General features: G+C 41.6%; 1 protein-coding gene across 2 annotated transcripts in view; it reads right to left on the minus strand.

Moving 5' to 3' along the window:
- The window catches only part of RARS2 (arginyl-tRNA synthetase 2, mitochondrial), a 58,403-nt gene that overhangs the window by 16,857 nt on the left and 21,175 nt on the right, over positions 1-20,371 (minus strand). For both annotated transcript variants that reach the window (XM_040350081.1, XM_040350082.1), the window contains 10 exons: positions 14,831-14,886; positions 14,581-14,664; positions 11,901-11,977; positions 9,274-9,432; positions 8,855-8,961; positions 8,406-8,501; positions 6,459-6,519; positions 5,366-5,442; positions 3,274-3,398; positions 1,803-1,870 (listed from right to left, as the gene is read on the minus strand). In XM_040350081.1, coding sequence (XP_040206015.1) covers positions 1,803-1,870; positions 3,274-3,398; positions 5,366-5,442; positions 6,459-6,519; positions 8,406-8,501; positions 8,855-8,961; positions 9,274-9,432; positions 11,901-11,977; positions 14,581-14,664; positions 14,831-14,886 — 910 coding nt within the window. The remainder of the gene's footprint in view (positions 1-1,802; positions 1,871-3,273; positions 3,399-5,365; positions 5,443-6,458; positions 6,520-8,405; positions 8,502-8,854; positions 8,962-9,273; positions 9,433-11,900; positions 11,978-14,580; positions 14,665-14,830; positions 14,887-20,371) is intronic.

Below are 20,371 nucleotides of genomic sequence, written 5' to 3' on the forward strand. Positions count from 1 at the left end.
ACAACTAAGTTGGCCAACAAAAAGGAAAATTCACTAGGGTAAGGCTGAAGCCCAGAATTCCCAATCAGGGGAAGCAAGCTTGGTCAGGGGTATGTTCAGAAGAAACAACCCCCCCCCCCAAAAAAAAAACAACAACACACACCATCAACTTGTCAATCAGCTAGATGCTTAAATAGAACATCCTTAACCCAGCTTCAGGTAAGTGAGGTCTGTAAAAAGACGGTGGGATAGTAACCCCGATACGATTAAGGAAGGTGGTCAACTACACCTGCATAAAAAAAAGTTAGACAGGAGTGAAAATATGTTCTAACACAACCGGCATAAGGAAATTAGAACCAGAAGGTTGAAAAGAAGTCCTTCCAACTCACACCAATAGGTGCGATATCCCCAATGCAAACCTGCCTAATAGTGAATATATGATTTTTAGAATCAATTTTTTTTACTAAAAACTAAACAAAAAACAATTAAAATATATGACAGAATCCTCTGTAAAAGGAGCTAGAGGCAGGAATCCTACCACTAGCACCAGGAATATTAGCTTGATAAGAGTAGGAAAATGAATGAAAGCAAGAAAAAAAACTTCCTTTAAAGGGGTTGTAAAGACAAAAATATTTTCCTCTTAAATGAAAGTCTGACAGTAGCTGGTAAAGTAAAAAGTAATGTTTTGCATTCTAACTAGTTTGATACCTGTTGAAATCGAGCTGTTTTTTTCACCTCCGTCACTCCTGAATCATTATTCTCACTGACTTCCTGGTTTGCGGTGCGCATTCATTCTTGCTACATCACGGCCCAATGGGAACTACAGTTCCCATTAGGCTTAGCCTCTATGCCTGTGAGGGATAGGAGAGCATCTTCACGCAGGGCTGTAGTCATAGGGAGGGGGTGAGCACATTCTGCTTTCCACCATGCAAAACGGCTCAGATGCTGGTGGAAAGCAAGAAGAGGAGAGACAGGAAATTGCATTTTCAAACCCGGATTACTGTGATTTGGAGGTCAAAAGGAAAAATGAGGTAAGTGATATTTAAATGCTCTAGCTTACAGCAATCAATTGATCTAATAAAAAACAAACCTTTAGTGTTCCTTTAAGACCAGTGTGAAATAGTTAGGACCCACGAAAGCTTTTGGACTTGCACTGTCCCCCCCCCCCCTCTTAGAGGAATTGTTGTAATAAGGAGTTTTGTCTACTGACCCTCCAGAGAAGTATTTAAAAAAAAAAAGGAAGTGTGGCAACTTTAGATGGAGGAATCCAGATGTAAAAAAAAACTTGACCCCAAAAAAGAAACGATGTGGACACAAATGACATAATCAAGACTGTCCAGCGCAGGGCGTAATTCACCCAGTCAGTTACTGGCGAGATCTCACATCTTCCCAGAGAAGAATCCATAGGTTGATTCCAGTCCTGGTAGAGGAATGTTTTACATACCAAGTGTACTGGGAAGTCTTTGGAGCTGTAAGAACTCTAAAAAAAGGCCCTATGCTTGGAACAGCCGGCTGATACTCCAACTGCAAGGTAGAATGTACTGCATTAATTCTAATTAGTTGGAATTCCTTATAAATCTGAGTCAGTCATACAGAATCTGCTCAAATAAATACAGTCTTCTGAAGAGTAGACTGAGGGCTCTGAATCACAGTTTGTAGTAGGAAGACTGTTTTCTCTGTATACAGTTGAAGGCATAATTTTTCCATTTTGAGTGAGGTTCTTATTCGGAGTACCTTTAAGATTTTGGTATAATAAGCACAACTTCCTATTTCAATAAAATAAATAACTTACAAAATGAAGTATATTTTGAAGGGTGCTATACCTGTACAATTAGAGCTGCAATCCCAATCTTTTCAGCTGTGTCAGCAGGGTCTTCCGTTGTTTTACTTGCTAAAAAAAAAGTAAAAAGAGCTTAAGCAAATATGTATTTTTGCTACTTTATAAAGTCAATTCAACAAATTGCTACTTCTAGATTTGTTGCACATTACGCGTATGATAGGGTTATCAGGGCTTTTTAAATAACCACGTGTTGAACATGAATTCTTTCAAATCTATGTGATATCACAAAAGACCTTTTGCTTGTATGACATAAAAGGTTTTCTCCTCGAGTAGCCAAATACTGTTGCGCTTAGGTTTTAAAGTGGTTGTAAAGGCTGAAGGCTTTTTACCTTAATGCATTCTCTGCATTAAAAGGTACAAAGATCTTCTATGGTTTGCTCCCCCAAACACTCACCCGAGTCCTATCTACAATGCAGTGGCGTGCCCGAGAGCAGCTGCGCCTACCTCTCTCTCTCTATCTCTCCTCACTGGACTCAGCGAGACCAGCAGGAGCCATTGGCTGTTGTCAATCAAATCCATTGACAGGGCTGAGCCGCACTGTTTGCAATGGACACACAGAGCAAGGCTTGGGATCAAGCCTGCATGTATGCCACTGTAGAAGCAGCTTCCTATGGTGGCAGATGACGAGGAGGAACCAAAAGTGCCGGTGGGGGACCCTAGAAGGAGGAGGATCAGGGCTGCTCCGTGGAAAACTATCTAAAAATCACTTTAAGCACCTGAAAGGGAGCCTGGCTGGTATAGGCTACACTTGCAGCATACTTCTGATACACTAAAAAGACCTTGTCTCCAGACCATGTGCGAGAAGAAAGAAGGTTGTGCTAGGTAATTGCCTTTTTCTTGTCAATTTTTTTTAGCAAGTTTAAAAGAGCACTGTAGCATGATATAGTAATTTATAAAAAGGAAAAACCACTGCAAGGTATCATGTAAAATATTTGTATGCGTTTTAACCTGCAATGTTTTTTTAAATCTGACGACAGGGTCTCTTTTCACAAGGCTTGGTGTATATTTGATTATTATTGATAAACAGTTACAATCTTATGACAACTATATTGTTGGTCATTTTAATTAAAGGCACTAGCCCTAGACCCTGCAACACTTCCCTATTGACCTATCACTGTGGCAGTCAGCCTCCTTGGTCCATTGATTGGCTGAGGGGGCAGGGATATATTATTTTATTTTTTAACAGGATGGATATACATCAGGATACCAGAGCAAGTCCAGGATTCAGGGAATTCCAGGACAACCCATATCAAGTGGATGCAGAGTGCAGACACATGGGTTGTTCTCACTATGTGGTAGAAGCCACTTCAGATATGGCAATATCACTTTCAGTTCAGTTAGAAAAAATAAATAAAAATAATGTTAGTATGCATATGTTGTGATAAAAGCACATTTTTCATTAGGCACTCTACTGTCAACTAGCAAAAGAAAAAAAAAACACAAACAAGACATACTCTCACTATTTGCCATATTTTGAAGCATTCTAGAACGGGCTTCATCCAAAACATCTTCCAGAAAGATAACATCTCCTCTTCTTGTTTGCATTCCCTGTACACGTCCAAATTTAACATGTTGACATCTAAGAATATTAGGAAAAAAACAATGTTACCAGGTACAAAAAACAGAATAGTTCAGAAGCATAAGCCATCATTACATTTTGACAAGGTAACTATTTGAGTATATGTATCATCTTCAAAAGTCACTCTAATGCATCTGTGTAGATAAATCACCATGAGCTGAACAAGAAAAAAAATAAATAAAAATAAAATAATAATCAATTTTCCCACCCATGCTAAACAGTGTGGATGGATGGATGGACCACAGCTTCCAGAATGCAGTCACACTGGGTTAACTTACTAAAAAAAAAAAAAAAAAAAAAAAAAAAAAAAAAAAGAAGGAGTGCAAAATCTGGTGCAGTTTTGCATAGTAACCAATCAGCTTCCAGGTTTTATTGTCAAAGCGTAATTGAGCAAGATGACGTTAGAAGCTACTATGCACAGCTGCACCAGATTCCGAGTGCACCAGTTTTAATAAAGCTCCCCCCATGGTTCAGCTGATATAGACCCCCAGCTCAGTTGATTTTTAAATCAACTTTTGTTGAGCAGGGTAGTGCCGACAGAGCTACTCATGTGTCAAATTCCATCCGATTCACGAAGAATCAGCAAAGACATCTATGGCTAGCTTAAAACTACCTAGGCGTTTCTTTAGATGACAATCAAATTCTTGGGTAAATCATGATACTTGCCTAAGGTCTAAAAAAGTCTTTCTGAAATGGACACTTAAGGAATTTTTATATCACTGTACATTGTAAAATATCAGTACAAAACACAAATCACAGTTAAAGCTATGAAGGCAGCTGTTGTAACCTTTAGGGCTCATTTACACTCACTTCGACTTTAACACACATTAAAGCACCTACCGCTTCAACATGCTTTTATGATGCGTTTTTGATGTTTCTGTGATGCTTGCCAAATGCTGTATGTGTGTGTTGATTTTCTATTAGTTTTAAAAGGGAACCCAAGCTCAATACCACCCTTGTTCTGCAGAACCCCAGGTCATTAGTAACCCTGTTCTGCAGAACCTCACCTCATTAGCATCCCCATTCAGCAGATCCACAGCTTATTAGTACCGTCATTCAGTAGATTCCCTGTTCAGTAGTATCCCCAGCTCTGCTGATGCCCCACTCAGTAGTACCTCAGATTTGCTGTTCTCCCACTCTCTGCTGATCCCCTGCTCAGTAGTAATTAAAGCGGATGTCCGCTGAAAAAAATAAAAATATTAAAAGCCAGCAGCTACAAATACTGCAACTGCTGACTTTTAATATCGGCACACTTACCTGTCTTGAAGTCCAGCGCCGTCCGCAGCAGAGGATGAGCGATCACTCGTCACTCTGCTGCCCCCCCACCATCCTCGGTGAGGGAACCAGGAAGTGAAGCGTTCCGGCTTCACTGCCCGGTTCCCTATGTCGCATGCGCAAGTCGCTGTGCTGACTGGCTCTCGCTGTGTTTTGGGAGCCGAGTGTTTCCCAGAACACAACGGGGGGGGGGACGGGAGGTGACGTCCTGCCCGCAGTCTACCCGCAGACTGTGTGGCAAGAAGTGGGTGCAAATACGTGTCTTTAGACAGGTATCTGCACCCCCCTCCCCCCTGAAAGGTGTTAAATGTGACACCGGAAGGGGGGGGGGGGGGTGGAGACTTCCGATTCGCGGGAGTGAAGGTGGAGCTCCGCTTTAACAGTTTGCGGATCTTCCACTCAGTAGTAACCCCCAGTTCTGCTGATCATCTGGTTTTCTGATTCTCCTCACTCGCCTCCTGCTATGTTGTTCCCATGCTGCACACCATGTGTGACATTTGTTAGTTTCTCCTGCTCTGGTTTCCCAGGTCTGCTGGGATAAATACCCAATGCAATTCCACCACAACTGGCGTTAAATCTACCCTTAGGCAGTATATTAGTAGTAAGACACAGGTATCCGTGCAAGCTATAGGTAGCAATGGAAACAATACACAAGCACATGGAAAGAAGCAGCTAGAAAATGCATTGCTTACTTGCTTACACGTTCTTTCCCAAGAATCTCCAAAATTTTAAACAAATGTTCAAAATGTGTTTGTTGACTTTTATCGGTCTTAAAAGAGACACAAAAAAAATAATTTAAATACAAAATGTTTATATGCATTTTTGGCTAGTTCAAGCTTTGTCTCTGCAAAAACAGTCACATTTTTTTTTTCTTAGAGCAGGAGTAGGCAATATAAGAGGTGGAAATCTACCCAAGCAACATAAAAAAATATCACCGTGGTGCAGAATCTTTTTTTTTAAATATAACTAGCAAGGCCCCATTAAAAAGGATGACCTGAAAAAACTTGTAAAAATATAAGAAAAAACAAAATAATGTTTCTGTAAAAATAAAAAAACTTAAGCCTACTAAAGTTAGCTTCAGTGATAAACTTAGCATTCACTTTCAGTCACAATTTTTCCATGTTCAGAGAGTATTTGTTCACCCCCACAAGTCTGATGTTGGAGTTTCTAGGGCAGTGTACACAGATCAATAGTAGGTAGGTCAGAGGTATAGGAGGTCAGTAGTGGGTAGTGCAGTGCACACAGGTCAGTGGTATGCAGGGTAGTGTACAGACGTCACCAGGACAGAGGATAAGGGTCAGGGCAGAGGTCAGCGTTCAGAGGTATATAGTAATACAGAGCGCAGGGTCAGTGGAATGTTAGCAGAGGTCAGATGTACATAAGGCACAGTGCAACAGTCAGTGGTGTACAACAAGCATCTGCATGTTGTATCTACAACCCTGGCCATTAATAGTTTCCTACTCCCAGGCAGCCGCCTCTTGAGGTGGCAGGTGTGGTCAGGAGCTGGCAGCATATTGGGTCATGATCTACCCAAGTAGATCACGATCGATGGCTTGGTTACCCCCACCTTAGAGTATCTACACCCAAAAACAAAAAACTTAATATATTGCAGCTTACCAGTCCTTAGATGTGCTGGCTGCATGCGTTATATTCTTTATTCCCCCCCCCCCCCCCCAAAAAAAATCCTTATTTTCAATTAGCCCCATTTAGTTACTACTAGAGTTTTACATTTATAAAAACTCAGACATAAAACTAGTACATTTATAAAGAAGTGTAATTGCATACCACATATATCATTTCATCAAAGGTATATTTCTCCATGCGATCAATTGCAGCTGCTAGATCCCTATAATAATAATAATAATAATAATAAAGTAAAAAGGATGTTTAAAACATGAAAAACAAAAAAGTAGGATGAATGAATGATTTTCGTTATCGGTGAGACTTCTAAATGTCTGCCAATAATAAAATCACATGGCCAATTACAATTTCAACTGACAACTAATAATTTCTTGCTTCTCTACATCCTACAAATTGCCACAAGTTGATAGGAGCACATGAATGTCAGAGAACTGAAACCAATTCAGTATTGTATTTTGTAAAATAAGAAAAAAAATGGCTAAGCATATCAGTCATGAAGATGCCAAAAGTTAACATGCTTTTTGACACGCTAAGAATTCACTGAACTCGCTGAACTGCCAGGTAAAAATCTGTTAAGGGGATACCATTTCTGGTGCAGTACCCAAATTTAATGAGCATTGCAGTATGAACAGTTTACATGTTTACATATTAGGGCAAGGTGAAATTAAAGGCCACACACACACACAGGATGTTTCGCAAAAAAAGCGATTTGATGCTTGTAAACTTGTGTATCGCGTTTAGGCGCATCAATCGTTTTTTCTGCTAAAACTCTGCTGCTCTTGGACAGACTAGATGTGGGTTTTTTTTCTTCTGTTCATGTGCATAGACACACAAGCTAATAGGCCTCTAGGAGCAGCTAAAAAGGAAAAAAAAAATCCCATGTGCATGAGGCCAAAAGCAGACCTCCAAAAGAGATGAGAGAGAGAGAGAGAGAGAGAGAGAGAGAGAGACTCATTCATATACTGGTTTTCCTTCCACAGTCACAGGTGTTATTTAAAAGAGAAAGTCAGGGTGTGAAAAATTAAATAAAAAAAAAAAAAATACACAACCACATGCACTGAGAGCTGAGCGATCAAAGACTGCCGATTGCTTGGTTCTGGCTCTTTCCTCTTCCGCTCACTGGAGCACTGGGCTGAGGAGAGGGTTTGAGTGGCTGGCTTAGGCGCTCATCGAGAGGCTGAACCATATGCCGGTCCAGGGATCTGGGGGGATCCTGACATTAAAGTCGTGATTCTTGCAGAGCCTAGACTAGCTGAGTGACGTCAGGAGTGCAGAATGAAGTGAACCACTGTGATTCCCAGGAGAGGTAGTGTCAAAAAGCTTTGGTTCCATTTCTCCTTTAACTGCAGCCCTTTCAGACAGGGCTGTGTGGTGTGGAAGAGCTGTGTAAAATCTTAAAACCATATGGACAAAACAAAATGTTTTGGCAGGTAAAAATAGCTCCAACAAGTTTTCTTCAAAATATTGTGCGGTTTGCCAGAATTTCAATGTTAGGGCTTAAAGCTTGTTTCCTCCCACGTTTTTTTTTTTTTTTCCAAGTCAGCATCTACAAACACTGTAGCTGCTGACTTAATAAGGACACTTACCTGTCCTAGGCGCCCGCGATGTCAGCCCCCCCGAGGCCACTTTTGTCGAGAAAAAAAAAAACACACATCCCCCTCTGGGAGATCTATGTACATTAGCAAGGATTTTACCACTTTGTTGCAGAACACCTCCAGGTATATTGCATTACATTTGCAGAAAAAAAAATTACATTGCTGCATATTAAAAAAGGAAAGGTAATTTTTAATAACATCCAATTACAATAAGACGCATGTCACAAATTCTATACGCTATATTATTTTCTGTTTACTTGGTATTTTTCCCCCCATGAAAAAAGTAAGAAAAGTAAGATGGGGGGAAAAAAAACAAAAAAAACAGTGCAGGTTTAATACAGGACTGATGCTTTTCAAACCATTATTGATGCCAGGTTTTATTGGTTTTTGTAATGGGTTAAATCAAAATTAGTAAACGTAAAAAGTACTTTTAATTATTCTTTTTTGCAAAATGTTGAATTGTAAACACTGCATACCACTGAATCAATGATCATACCTTGTAATATATAAAGCTGTCCCATCACTACGCATCACTGTAGAGTGAGTGGAAAGATCCCCTTGCTCTGAAAGATCCACCACTATTTTACCATCACTAAAAAATAAATAAAAAATAAATAAAAAAAGAAGGATGAAAAAAAAAAAAAAAAAAAAAAAAAAAAAAAATTATATATATATATATATATATATATATATATATATATATATATATATATATATATATATATATATATATATATATATATATATATATATATATATATATATATATATATATATATATACACACACATATACATATATACACATATACACACATATATACACACACACACACACACACACACATATACATATATATACACACACACACACACACACACAATAACCATATGATTTTTTGGCTGCCGACAGTTAAGTGGACTATAACAGAGAAAAACAACTCACCCTGTTGTCTTTAGCATTCCTTTGCTTTTAAGCAACTTCAGAATATCTTGAGCCTTTTCTGTGTAAAAGGACTCGCCAGAGTATTCATCAAACCGCACACCAAGACGCTAAAAATAGGCAGGAAACAAATTGTAGTGTCGTTTTTTTAAAATATAATTTTACAATATCTTAATTTGATATAACAGGCAAAGTCTAAATCACGTTTGAAGATTTATTTTGGGTGCAAAGAGGTATATTGCATTATTTTGTCACCGTTATTAATTTTGTGATAAAAATAAAAATAACGTGGGAGCTAAATATTTACATTGTTCAGACATAGCCACAAGCATTTGCAGCAAAATAACGTAAACTCAGCTGCCCAAGCTTGGGTTTAGAGGCCAGAAATGGGCAGCTAATAAACTTGTGATAGTGAAGCTTACTTTATAGACTTTGGCATATTCCTCAATGCTCAGATCTCTGAAGTGTGTCCACAGGGAAAGAGCCTGCGGATGTCCATTCTCTAGTCTCTGCATAAAATCCTGTGCAGACTGCTTTATATCGTCATCTTTTTCTGCTGTAGCACTGACTTTCACGTACACCTAGGTAAGTAAAACAGAATCAGTGAAACATTTCCTACTATTCTTTCTCATTTAATTCTCTCATCTTTAAATGCAAAACACTGTTTTTTTTTCCAGCCAGTAAAGAAGTGTCTTAACTGAAACCAAATACTAGCCGTTCTCCCAAAACCACATGAATGCATGTATCTTAACAACCACTTTTACAGGTAAGCCTAGATTAAGGCTTACCTGTAGGTGCTCGAAATATCTCCCAAACCTACACAGTTTAGGAGATATTTACAAATGAGACGGGCGCCGAATGTCTATGGCGCATGCGCACGTTAGAAACGGCGAGCATGCCGTTTCTAAAGGAGATCGTACCGTGACTGGCGGCTCCCGTCATCGTGGCTCCGGCCAATCACAGGGTCAGAGCCGCGATACACGAAATAAAAAATAGACGCTTCGTGGAAGAGGGGGACATCGGTGACATCGCAGGCTTTGGTTTCAGGTAAGGGACACATAATGGGATACTATGCGATGCATAGTAGCCCATTATGCTTTACCTTTGCAGGGAAACAAAGAGGAAGTAAAACCCAACAGGGTTCCTCTTTAAATGTGGCGATTAGCTAAACATACCAGTAAAATAGAATTTTATATTTAAAAAGTAGCAAATTCAAAAGAATCTCATTTAGAAAAAATTAGCAAGTAGCACGGTTGCTGATGAACACCCATTTTCACCATATGTAATAAGTAACAACCCATGCAATCCATACATACAACCATATGTAACAAGTAACCACCCATGCAACCCATACATAGAACCATATGCAACAAGTAACCACCCATGCAACCCATACATACAAATAAACAAAAACAAATACGTTCAGATATTAAGTTATGTACAATAAAATGGAATGACACGTATTGGAATGAAAGTATTGAACACACTAATGCTTCGTACACACAATCGGATTTTCCAACAGGAATTATATGATGGGAGGCGGTTGTCGGAAAATCTGACCGTTTGTATGCTCCATCGAACAATTGTCCGATTTTCCGCAAACAAATGTGGGATAGCATGCTTTAAAATTTTCCGCCAGCAAATGTGTGTTGTCGGATTATCCGACCGTGTGTACACCAAAGGGTGGCGCTAAAGAGCTAAAAAAAACACATTGTTTCATGTTTGTTGGCTGACAATTCTTTGCCGTTTGCATGCAATACAAGTTCCTAGCCAACACCCATCGGACAAAAGTCCTACACTTTGTCCACAGAAAATCCAATCGTGTGTATTTGGCTTTAGGCTTCTGAGAGGTGTTTGGCTTCAAGATATACTATGGGGAAAATAATAATTTGATCCTCTGCAGATTTTGTACGTTTGCCCACTTACAAAGAAATTAATGGTCTATAATTTTTATCATAGGTGTATTTTAAATGATAGACAGAATATCAACCAAAAATCCAGAAAAAACACAATACAAATATTATAAATGGAGTAGCAATTGGGTAAAATAAGTATTTGATCCCCAAGCAAAACATGACTTAGTACTTGGTGGAGAAAGCCTTGTTGGCAAGCACAGAGGTCAGATGTTTCTTGCAGTTGGTTTCCAGGTTTGTACACATCTCAGGAGAGATTTAGGTCCACTCTTTACAGATCTTCTCTAAAACCTTAAGATTTCTTCGCTGTCACTTGGCAACTCGAAGTTGCAGCTTCCTCCATAAATTTGCAACAGGATTAAGGTCTGAAGACTGACTAGGCCACTCCATGACCTTAATGGGCTTCTTCTTGAGCCACTACTTTGTTGCTTGGCGGTACGTTTTGGGTCATTGCTATAATGGAAGAACCATCCACGACCCATCTTCAGTGCTCTGGCTGAGGGAAGAAGGTTCTCATTCAAGATTTTACAATACATGGCCCCGGCAAAGTGGGCCTGTACCTTTAGCAGAGAAAAAGCCCCAAAGCATAACGTTTCCGCCTCCCTGCTTGACTGTAGGGATGGTGTTAAGGTTATAGTCAGCATTTTTCTTCCTCCAAACACGGCAAGTCAAGTTAATGCCAAAGCTCCAAATTTTGGTCTTATCTGACCACAGCACTTTCTCCCAATTCTTCTCTGAATCATATATGTTCATTGGCAAACTTTAGACAGGCCTGTACATGTGCCTTCTTGAGGAGGGGGACCTTGCGGGTGCTGCGGAATTTCATTACATGTTCGGAGTATTGTGTTACCAATGTTTTTTTGGGGACTGTGGTCCCAACTGCCTTGAGATCATTCACAAGCTCCTCCCATGTAGTTCTGGGCTGCTCCCTTACTTTTTAACAAAATCTGCAGGGGATTAAATTATTATTTTCCCCACTGTATGTTTCTACACCCAGTTTCCAGCAGGATCAGCAATAATCTAACATCTATCAGACATTACTGGCTGCTCGTCACAGATGTCTCAGAGCAGCTAAACATCTAACTGCCCTCTGGTGTATATGGACTAGCTGTGATTTATTGAAAAAACAAACTTACCTCAAAAAGGTGTTGTAAAGGATTAGCTCTAAGTTTCTCTTCACATCCATACTTGTTGAATCCAGCACCCAATAGGCCTAGATTAAGAGAGGTTTTAAAACTATTACATTCCATTTACTTGTTTTCTGTCTAAATCATCGTACTTATGTGGCGCTACAGATCTATTAACCAAGGATTACCCATCTCTCACCCTGTGTGTCCTCCCACTTCTGGCACTCATGTTTGTTACCTCTGCCTGCTGCCTATACTAACCCTGGCCTGTTTATTTATCCTCTGATGAAGTCACGTGACGCAACGCATAAGAACATCTAGACGTGACGCGGAGGCCCTGCCCGACCAGAATTTTGATTCACGTTTTTTAAACATATGCTTGTAAGCAGTTTTCATTTAATAAATTCTCTGTTTTTAAACGTACTTCACGATGGGAGCTTGTATCCTTTTGTTTCCTTTCTGCCGATCTCTGCATCCCACAGCGAGCCTCCATTTTGTTGGAGACCAGGAGTCACATTGTAGATACCAGGACGCCGCAGTGTCTAGAATCCATCAAGTTTGGCTGCAGCCATTTAATGCTATAGACCTACAAGGGGGAGGTAAGCGCTCTGTGAGCCCACTATCTAAGAAGACCCACCTGGGAAGAATTCGTGTGTTGCAATTGGTAGCACTGATCTGAGAGCAATTGGACACTTATCACTCTGTATTTACTGATTTTTTCACAGATTGAATATTAGCAACCAAAACATTCAGGCTGTTTACCACTTCACCTATATTCCTCCATGGATTTGATCTGTTTTAAAGCACATGGCACGGTTGTGCCACATTGATTGATATCATTCATTAGTTTCATTATTATTTTGTTCACGATTTAGGGTATTTAGGATTGCGCTCATCACTGGCCTGTTTATTGACTACATTTTTGCCTGCTGCCTATACTAACCCTGGCCTGTTTATTGACAATTCTGCGTGCTGCCTGGAGCAGTCATTTGCCTGTTGCTGACCATATCTGCTTGCACTTAAACTAATCCATTTACACATCCCTCCATGTTCCTATGAGACACCAATCCAGGCCATCCCCTGTGGACAACTGCATCCCTGAAACCACAGGAACTCTTCTTCCTATCTTCAGGCTTCAATACTTGGCTTATAGGAACTGAGACCGCTATAGGTGACATTACACTAAGCTATATTCTCTGATCACTTGTACAGAGGCGACAATTACGATGCATTGGTTTTGACACAATTGGTTGATTGTTTGATACACAAAATACAATGTCGGGTACATAACAGTCCAGAAAAATTCTCACACATGTGGTATTGGAAAATCGTAGAATGTGCTTTGGGGTGTAGTTCTAAGTCCATGCTGTGAGAGAAATATCCTAATAAGTTGACAAGCGTGTGTGTGCGTGTTATATATATATATATATATAAAAAAAAAAAAAAAAAAAAAAAAAACACAACAACAACAACACACATTTTATAAAAACATCTTAAATGTGGTACGTTAAATTGGGTCATTTTGTGGGCGTTTCCACTGTGCTAGTGCTCCAGGGGATCAAAAAAATGTGATTGGTAGCTACAGAATAAGATGTTCAATTTATGCCTCTGGAATTCCCGAATCCGCTCCTTGGATTCTGGAGCCCATCTATGTATCTAGGCTGTGACAAAGTCTCACGCATGTGGCATCGCCACATCGGAGTAGCAAAATGTGCAGGTGTAATTCTAAGTATGCCTATGATGAGGGTTAGAAATATCTTTTATTGTGAAGTTAGTTTTGCTTTAATGTGTTTAAATTAGTATGTAAGGTCCTTATGGCAATAAATGGCTGACACCTCCATGTACCAACCAGCTTCTTAGTCATAAGCTCTGGCCTTAAAACCTTTAACCTTATGCTCTCTACTATGACCTTATCATTGATAGGTTACCCTTCCAAATAATAATATGGCAACTCATGTGGGAGAGGGGCAAGGCCAAAGCCAACAGATAGTAAGGTACAAGGGCCCTACAGCTATCAAGGGTGGTTTACGAGTACAATTACTTGTGTGGAATAGTTCAATAAATGGTAATTTGGGTAATACACAAGGTTGGTGGGCCCTTCTTGCTTCTTGTCGTCATTTTTGAGCATTACCCAGATTGCAAGAGGGCAAGATATTGAAGTGAGCCAGAGAGTCTGCTGCATGATGATGGATATAATTACCGGCCACTAAGGCTGCATTCACACCTGAGCGACAAAACGCCCGACGCCGGACGCTTCTGCCGCTAGAGGGGAGAATTCCCATTGCTGTCTATGGAGATGGTTCACATCTCATAGACGCCGAATGCCTGTCGCCTGAAAAAAAGTCCCGGACCCTTTTTTTCAGGCGACATTGGCGTTTGCCCATTGACAGCAATGGGAAGACTTTGAAAAAAAAAAAAAAAAATTGAAAGTTTCACACTTGCGGCAAAATACGCAGCTACCACCGAACGCGGCTGTCGCTTAGGTGTGAATGGAGTCTGACACTTGAGCACCAAAATCTTTTTTTTTTTTTTTTTTTTTTAACTACACACTGGAAACCTCTCATGTTAGAACACACAACTGCATGTAGTCCTTTCAAGTGGTAAGCTGCTTTAAACATAAAACATTATTCAATAGGTATAGATTTATCACAAAAACATTCATTGCTTTATTATGCTTAGTAACACTCACCAAACTGAAAGCCCCAGTCACCCAGGTAATTCATTCTTATAACTTTACAACCAACTGCCTCCTTCAGATTAGCAATAAAGTTTCCTGGAAACAGAAAAACCTATTCAGGTTCAGACATTTTTCATTTAGGGTAGAAGCGGATGATGAAGAAAGTGCAGAGTTTGGAAATGATAGATTTATAAGAAAGACAACCCTTTACAAATCAATACAATTTTGATGGGAAATTAAAAAAAAAAAAAGTGTTTCTCACCAATTATTGTGGAACGCAAATGTCCAACATGAAATTTTTTGGCAATATTGGGTGAACTGCAAATGTAAGCAAAAAAGACAACTTACTGTGATGTATCCCATACAAAAAAAAAAAATAATCACATTGTAAACACATGGTATTCATTCCAAAGTGTTTTATTTATTTATTTTATATTTTACAACATCACTCCAGACAAAATATTTTTTTAGTATTGGGCAGATGGAGGAGTTAGGTTTCTGTTGTCTACCTTTCCAACCTAGGATACACTAACCTAGAGCTAGCATTAAGCCACCTGAAAAGTCTTGCTGTCACATGACGCCAAAATTAAGATGACAGAGAAATAAATTATATATATATATATATATATATATATATATATATATATATATATATATATATATATATATATATATATATATATATATATAATTTTTTTGTACTCACCGTAAAATCCTTTTCTCTGAGTCCATGGACGGACACAGCTCCTTAAATCTTGACTTGGAAAAAACATGAAATACCCCCTCAAGGGTGGGACTTTATAAGTGACACAAACACGTGAATGAGTAGAAAAATATATAGCAAATTTATTTAAACAATTTAAGTAAGGACATCGTATAGTGTCCTAGCAAGGATAAAAAACCACATGCAAGTGGTATACAGATCCTATTTGTAAAGCAATAAAACAGACATGAGACAAAAATTGGTCCAACCCGACAGCCGTTTCGGTATCTGTGATCCTTCTTCAAGGGGTATTACAGACGATCATTGTGTCAGAGAAATACATGTAGTCAATAAGATCTGTAGATAGAGTCCTGTCTCAGTGTGAAAGTACGCCAAAAACAAGGGGAGAATGCTGTATATGGAGATCAATGTCTCTGTGTTCACGGGGAGGATATACAATCATAGCCTACCAAAAAGGTCCACGCCAGATATGGAAATCCATATAGGAGAAGGTATGCATGTGCCAGAGAACAAAAGTTCAGCCACAAGGAGACAAACTACCCAGATTATCCTATGTTTCAGGAAGGGTGGATTGCTGGGTGATCGCAGGCAGAGATCACTGCATGTGAGAAGTCTCCATAAGTCCAGCAGACGCCATGACAGTCATGGCGTCTGCTGGACTTATGGAGACTTCTCACATGCAGTGATCTCTGCCTGCGATCACCCAGCAATCCACCCTTCCTGAAACATAGGATAATCTGGGTAGTTTGTCTCCTTGTGGCTGAACTTTTGTTCTCTGGCACATGCATACCTTCTCCTATATGGATTTCCATATCTGGCGTGGACCTTTGGTAGGCTATGATTGTATATCCTCCCCGTGAACACAGAGACATTGATCTCCATATACAGCATTCTCCCCTTGTTTTTGGCGTACTTTCACACTGAGACAGGACTCTATCTACAGATCTTATTGACTACATGTATTTCTCTGACACAATGATCGTCTGTAATACCCCTTGAAGAAGGATCACAGATACCGAAACGGCTGTCGGGTTGGACCAATTTTTGTCTCATGTCTGTTTTATTGCTTTACAAATAGGATCTGTATACCACTTGCATGTGGTTTTTTATCCTTGCTAGGACACTATACGATGTCCTTACTTAAATTGTTTAAATAAATTTGCTATATATTTTTCTACTCATTCACATGTTTGTGTCACTTATAAAGTCCCACCCTTGAGGGGGTATTTCATGTTTTTTCCATAACTCTAGGGATGTGGTGACTTACAAACACTGACATTCTCCTGATTGTGGGGTCCCTCTTTTTCATAAATCTTGACTTGATAAGTGGGTTATGTTACCTGTTTACAGGAGAGGACTAGGCAGAAACATGTTGGATAATTAAATACATGTTAAATTAACAGAGGGGCGGTCCCTCCAGACATAACCCTCCTCACTGCAGCATGCAGCCTCAGTTTCGTAACAAGCAGAACAAACCTAAAAAGGAGGGGTTGGTGCCGTGTCCATCCATGGACTCAGAGAAAAGGATTTTACGGCGAGTACAAAAAATCCAATTTTCTCTTTTCATCTATGGACGGACACAGAACCCCAAAACAAGAGCTCCTCGACGGAGGAGGTGCAACTTTAAACGGTCGCCTGCAAGAACTAGTGGCCGAAAGAAGCATCAGAAGATGCACACACAGCAACCATGTTAATTTAAAAAAAGCGTGAACGGACGACCAAGTCGTTGCCTCGCACACCTGTGAGACCGATGCATGATGTCGGAAAAAAACCCAGGAAGCACCAATTGCCCTGGTCGAAAGTGCCGGAAAAGGGGGGCCCGCCCCTTAAAGCGGTGGTTCACCCTGAGTTTACACATTCTGTCTATGCCAATGCTATTCATAGACAGTAACCAAATGATTTTTTTTTTTTTTTTTTTTTTAAGAGCTCCTTACCCCTTTTTCGGAGCTGTTTCCGACCTGTCACTCAAAATCCCCCGCGGGGAATGGGCGTGTAAGGCCATTCTCCCCCGTCCTGTCAATCAGCTCCGGAGACGCGATGTGCTCAAATCGCGCGAGATCTCGCCGGTCACGTGAGTACGCCGGCCGTTGCTTTGGCAACCGTGTAGTGTTGACGGCGACGCTCGCCGTCAACACTGCACATGTGCGGGATAGAGCGGTGAATGCTGGGAGGCCAGCATTCGCCCTATCCCGGAAGAAGACCCTGTCGGCTTCACAGTGCCCACAGGTAAGATGGAAACGTCCATCGCCTAGGAATATAACATCTAATTTACTGTATTACAGCGCTTCGGCCGGCCTAAGGACTGGGACACCCTGTTAGTGTGGGAGTAGAGGTACGTCCTGTAGATTACAGAAAAAAAAAAAAAACGATATCCCGCGGAACCACCACTTTAAGAGTATAGGCCTGTATGACGGTCTGCCTAAACCACCGAGAAAGGGTGGTCGACGAGACCGCCAGGCCCTTTTGTGGACCAGACACTGACACAAAAGAGGGTCAGATCTCCAAAACTGAGCCGTAGCAGGCAGGTACACCCGCAAAGCGTGTACCACGCCTAAAGTATGAAAAGCAACCTCTGTAGGATGCGCCGGCCGAGGACATAAGGATGGAAGAGCAATGCCCTTATTGAGGCGAAAGGCCGAAACCACCTTCGGAAGAAGGAAAGGTCGCGGGCGCACCACCACCTAATCCTTATGGAGGATCAAGCATGGCGGCTTGCAAGACAAGCCCGCCAACTCAGAGACCCCTCTAACAGAGGTAAAGACCACTAAAGTGTCAAGAGAAAATCTCTGATGTTTCCAAAAAGGAAGGTTCCTGAAGAACCAAGAGCACCAGAGTCAAAATTAATGGGGGAAGAGATGGGCCAAGAGGGAAAAGTATATGACAAACTCCCTGCACAAAAGGAGGTACCCACCAGGGAACGGGCTGCAAAAAGGCCACTGTAAGAACACAGCCAAGGCTAAAATCTGCCCCCAAACGGTGCTTAAAGCAATTTGAGATCCACTCCAAGCTGTAAAAACAGCAGGACCCTGGCCACGAGTACGTCCGTGGACGTCCCTTTATCTCTTCGCACCAAGAGATGTAGGCCTGCCAGGTGCGACGGTAGATCCTCCGGAAGAAGACTACCGTGCCCTCAGCATGGTTGAGATGACCGAGTCGGACAGACCCCGGTCTCTTAAACAGAAGCCCTCCCCCATCACGAAGCACAGAAAATTCTGTGCCATGTGCAAAACGGGACATGCATGTATGCGTCCCTGCGGAACTACCCAACATTCACAAAGGTATTATTCAGGGCCGGAGGCCCATAGAAAACCCCAAACCTCCCGTCCTGCAAGAAAGGTAAAATTACCCGCAGCCTAGCAAGTCCCACACTGCCCAAGGCAGACCGACAAGCCGGGAGAGGAAGACACGAGGAAAGAACTCTGTTCTGTGGATAGGATTAAACCCTATATAGTACTCCAAAGAGACCACCTCGCAGACCCACTGGTCAGAGAGCAGGGAGGTTCACTGAATTGTGAACCTGTAAGCAGCCCCCCCCCCACCTAGAGCAGGGAGGGAAGGCTACATACATTGGCGGGATTTGATCGGCTTACGCACCCAGGGACGGATTAGTCCCCCAGCTGAGCCTTTGTCGGCCCGGGAGGGTTGCCCTTTAATAATACATACACATAGTGTGTATTAGGGGTGCAACGGATCAAAAAACTCACGGATCGGATCGATCCTCGGATCAGGAGTCACGGATCGGATCATTTTCGGATCAGCAAAAAAAAAAAAAAGGGTCCGTTTTTTCATTGGTAAAAAAAAAAAAAAAAAAAAAAAAAAATTATATATATATATATATATTTTTTTTTTTTTGCTGTAAAAACATCAAGATTGTACAAGTCCCAAACAGCCTCACCTGCTTCCTCTTTAATCCACACCTGTGAATTGCTATTGTGCTCTTTTTTCCCCCCTTCCCCCCCCCCCCCCTCCTCTCACACCAGTGCTTCACTGCTAACATTCCCATTCAGCTTGCTAGAGCCCAGTGCACAGCGTGACACGCCTCCCCGGGGAGGCGTGTCACGCTGGGCTCTGGCAAGCAGACTGGCCGCCGCTCCGGAGCTAGGCCGAAGCCGGGGACTTTCCTAGGCCTAGGCTCCGGAGCGCTCCGCGGATCGCGGGGTGTGCCGATCCGAACGGGGTGGCCCGTTCGGATCACGGATCGGTGACGATCCGTTACACCCCTAGTGTGTATGTATATTATGTAGGTGTATGCACACATGTCTTTGGAGGGTGGGAAGAAACCGGAGTACCCGGAGGAAACCCATGCAGACAAAGGGAGCGACAATGCAAGCTCCAGGTAGATTGGTGTCAGTGTCCGGACTCTCTTGCTGCCAAGTAATAGAGTTACCCATTACACCACCGTGTGCATAAATCCATCTCTGAAGCAGAAGCCCTGAATAACCTGGGCGCAACATTCAATGAAGCATCACAGACCTATACGAGGCCCTGGACCAGCAGGTCCTCTAGCCTAATAACTTTGGGAGAGAGTCGGTGTTCCTCCACTGTCTGGTGCAAAATGCGCACTCCAAAAGGGACTGAGACCCCAGGGTAGTGGCCACAAGTCAGACCCCACCAAGGTAAACATGGAAAGGGCCAGTACTTCGGATCTTCTTCTAACAGTCAGATCCATACAAGCAGGGACTCCCGCAATAGGGAGAGTGGTCATCTATACATGACACCCGGAGGGTCCACCACCGGAGAAGAAGCCCACCTCTTGAAAGGGCTCTCCTCAAAGGGGCACTGAACCACCAGGCTCTGAGGGACTACAAAAGCCCTCAGCGGCTTTTACCATTCCGCATCTTAGAAATTATCAAAGAAGGGCACAGAAGGAAAAAAAACCTACACTGAGCGGTCTGACTTGTGTGATCCAAAAAAGACTGAGCCCTCAGCGGAAATCCAGCTGCACTATCCAGCTTAAGAGAGTCCCTTACAGCAGTGAGAAGCGCACCCATAAATGCCTTAACCTGCACCGACCCAGGTATGTGGTCCATGGCTCCATAACAGAGCATTCCCCAGGGGATAACGGGGGGAGGGGGCACT

The sequence above is a fragment of the Rana temporaria genome, chromosome 4 (genome assembly GCF_905171775.1).
Source record: "Rana temporaria chromosome 4, aRanTem1.1, whole genome shotgun sequence".
In the NCBI taxonomy this organism is placed as follows: domain Eukaryota; kingdom Metazoa; phylum Chordata; class Amphibia; order Anura; family Ranidae; genus Rana; species Rana temporaria.